The sequence below is a fragment of the Lotus japonicus genome, chromosome 1 (genome assembly GCF_012489685.1).
Source record: "Lotus japonicus ecotype B-129 chromosome 1, LjGifu_v1.2".
NCBI classification, from domain to species: Eukaryota; Viridiplantae; Streptophyta; class Magnoliopsida; order Fabales; family Fabaceae; genus Lotus; species Lotus japonicus.
In genome coordinates this window covers 112,101,064-112,104,594 of record NC_080041.1, presented here as the reverse complement: position 1 = coordinate 112,104,594, position 3,531 = coordinate 112,101,064, and the positions used below count along the sequence as shown (strand labels likewise).

General features: G+C 34.9%; 1 protein-coding gene across 1 annotated transcript; it reads right to left on the bottom strand.

Moving 5' to 3' along the window:
* Positions 1–1,357: 1,357 nt before the first annotated feature.
* Positions 1,358–2,949, bottom strand: LOC130732448 (WUSCHEL-related homeobox 3B-like). Its single transcript, XM_057584495.1, has 2 exons — positions 2,307–2,949; positions 1,358–1,953 (listed from the first exon to the last, which is right to left on the bottom strand). The coding sequence occupies exons 1-2, from the start codon at positions 2,694–2,696 to the stop codon at positions 1,726–1,728; spliced, it is 618 nt and encodes a 205-aa protein (XP_057440478.1). The 5' UTR covers positions 2,697–2,949; the 3' UTR covers positions 1,358–1,725.
* Between the last annotated feature and the right edge of the window lie 582 nt (positions 2,950–3,531).

The following is a 3,531-nucleotide window of genomic DNA, read 5'->3' as shown; positions in this document are numbered from 1 at the left end:
TTAATATTGTACTGACGGCTAGTTGAACGCTACAATTTGTAGAGCATTGAAAAATCCGCCGAAATTCATTCTTTAGCAAAGTATGGTCGAAATTTTCAATATTGTTTGGGTTTCGCCACTGTGCTGATCAAGTTGAAAAATCATTATTGGTGTTTAATCTCTTCATTGGGGCCTATGCAAAACAATTTAGCTCTGCGAATACACAATTCTTGTCATGCCCAAAATGTTGGAGGCGTGATTTTCTTCTCCTCTTCTGACAATCATTATATTATTGGTGTTTAATTCTTGAATTTTGGTGTGAGTTATCAACTACGACCTCTCTTATCTCTTAATTACATGCATGTGCATCCCACCAATTCCCTTGCAAGATAAGTTTCAGTACTTACTCTTGTGTGTTTTCATGCCGCGTTAACACCAATCACTGGCATCATCAACTTACTTAACAATTGATTGTTGAAAGTTGAAACCATGTACTCTGTGAATGATCTGTTGCCTGTAAGTGTGGTCGTGAACCATGTTCAAAAACAAGAGTTACCTTTTCATTCACGCTGAAAGTTATACAAGCTTAACAAAAAGCTGATTTTCCACATGTCCATATATTAAGTGGGTGTTTAGAAAACTTATTAGGATCCACGTTTGGCCCCGATCCACGTTTTCAGAAGTATCACATAATTATTTTTGAATTTCTAGATCCACGTTTGACCTCTCCAGATTTAAAACCAAACACACACTAAATTCTTTTATTTTATTTTGCATCATGCACGAAATATGAGGGAAACTCGAGATTGCAATTGATGAATGAAGGACAACCACTAGTACACATTTAATGGGACTTAAAAGATATATCAGGATGGGACCATATGGTATGAATGCACAAGTTACCGGTTTGACATTGTCCATGTCAATTGGGCATATATTAACTAGGGATTGAAATTCTCGATCGATCAGGATATATCATTTCTTGTTTCAATCAATGAGATTGTGTTACATCAATTTAAGAATTTAATGGATATGCATTGTCAGTGTAAAAACATTATCAGTGTAAAATAATTTTACATTGACATCCAATTGTTTTTATTTTAATTAAAATAAAAAATAAATGTAACACTTTCTCCTACGTGACAAATATTGATTGGAGGTTAGTATAAAACTATTTTGCACTGACTGTGCATATTCATTAAACTCTTAAAAAATATATGGGTATAACATTTAAAAAAGCACTCTTATAAGGTTGTAAATGTCATATTCATGTATTTTTTTTAATTGATGTCACTGAATTTTATGGGTGAGATAGAAAATGAAACACCTGCCCCACACAGAAGATGTTTGATCCATTAACTAGAGTAGAGTATTAACTAATCTGATGGTAGCAAACTTATGAAAGTGATTAAGACAATAACTCGCATAGTGGCAGAAAACACTAGGAGATATCTCATTACATATGGTCTTCTGGGACAGAATAATCATGGTATAATTATGGGAATTGTACTAGAAATTAAATATTGAACTTGTATCTAGCTTTCACATATATGGTGCAACCATAGGACCAACGTACAACACTGTGTACTCTTGGTAGTTGCATACACATTCTATCTAGCATGGTTTAATTCCCAAGAAGAAGGACTAATAATTAATTCCCATGTAAAAGGTTATTAACATGAAATGTCACATAGAGTTTTGGGTTTTAGTTGATAAACATGGAAACATACAGCTACTACTATTAGGTCATTTGGTGGTGCAGTCTTCTTTGCTAGTGGTGGTAGTTGTGAGTGGAAAGAGATCAAGGGTCTTAAGAGGTCGAGTGCAACAAGCTGAAGACCCTTGATGATTAGCATCCACCAGTGTCCAACCATAGTTGCAGAATGCAATCTCTTTCTTCTCCACCAAATACTGTGGATTATAAGCATTCCATTTGCAATTGATTGCCCCTCCTGATGTATCTGCAGCTCCTCCCTGAACACGTGAAAAAAAAACATAGTTTAATTTTCCCCTGACTTATAATATCCCTTAGGATGCAAACCATGAAACCCTTATTGAAGCTTATTATTCAGTGTGTTTTCTAGTAGATAAACTTAATAAATTCTAATAAGTCTGTTCCCAAACAAGCTCTTAGTGCATTTTGTAGTAGATAAGCTTCAATAATTAGTCTGTATTCAAACAGACCCTTCATATCTCATATTGAAATCATGCCTTTTCAGTGAAATCCAAAGAATGATTCCTTAGCATAGAAGAGACAAGAAAAGAAAAGTAATGTTAATACTTAGCTTGGACTTTTACATGCATAGTGGAAAGGAAGGTTATATTACCTGAAAAAGAAAGCTAGGTGAGTTAAAAAAGGAAAATTCTCTAGTAGTAGATCCAGGGGGATAACCGAAGCTACCAACAAAAGGGTTTGTGATATCCTGATTATTCAGTTGGAGTTGGAGTTGGAGTTGGAGTTGGAGTTGTTGCTGTAGCTGCAGTTGCTTGTTGAGTTTCCTCCTTAGTTTTTGTCTATCCCTAGCTTTATGGTTCTGAAACCAATAGAACACATTCTTCCCTTCTATCCTGCCATAGAGAGAAAGGTGGGTTGTTATTTGCTGAATTTGAGAAGCACTGGGAGTTCTAATCCCACTCCTGTACAGTTCCTCTAAGATCATGAGCTGCTCAGTTGTAGGGCTCCATCTTGATGATGATGAACATGTTCCTGGAGACATTTAATTTAACTTCTCTCTTTAGATTGTGGGGTGTTGGGTTCTTGGTGAGAGAAGAAAGGGGGTGAAAGAGATGTATTATAAATAGAGGGACAGAGAGAAAGATACAGTGAAGTAGAGAGAAAGAGACAAAAAGAAAAGAGATATTGAGCAGTAGGTGAATTAGATTGGTAAAAAGTACTAGTCTCATGCTGATGTTCCCTTTTAGAGGAGCATTCAAGTGAGGTTCCAGTCCATGCTCAGAGAGAGAGAGAGAATCTGAAATGAGATAGATGGATGAAGTGATCTGGTTGTGGATGTGAATCATGATGATCTAATTATTATTAACTTTTTCTGAACAGAATGAATGAGATACTCAACCAAGTAAGGCTAATTCAACACTTGATACTCTTAACTAGCTAGGACAAACAGCCCTTACTCTACCCTGATAAATGAACACCTCTAATCGTTGTGGCAGATCATATTGGTCCCAACCAATTCCCATAGTGTTGCTGTACAAAACTATGAAAACACACTTCAAACCAATTTTCTATATTATCATATAACTTATCAGTTGTCACTTGTCACCATAAAATCTACAATCTTGTACATTTTTGTGCTTATTGATGTCTATATATATTAATAAACAAGAAACTATTTTTTAAACCCCTTTATACACATTCAATCCACATATACGGTTCTAGTGAATAGTGATATTAAAAAATTTACTACCAGGAACTAATTCTTGGAATGCATTTTCAAAAATACATTCCACGAACTAAAACTCACAATGTAATTTCAAAAATTACATTTCAGCCAAATCAAAAAATGAAAACTTTGTTTACACAAACAATCAATT

Coding starts and splice junctions, on each gene's coding strand:
- LOC130732448 (XM_057584495.1), bottom strand. CDS start 2,696: ATGTCTCCAGGAACATGTTCATCATCATCAAGATGGAGCCCTACAACT. Junction 1,954..2,306: donor CACCTAGCTTTCTTTTTCAG/GTAATATAACCT, acceptor TCACGTGTTCAG/GGAGGAGCTGCAGATACATC.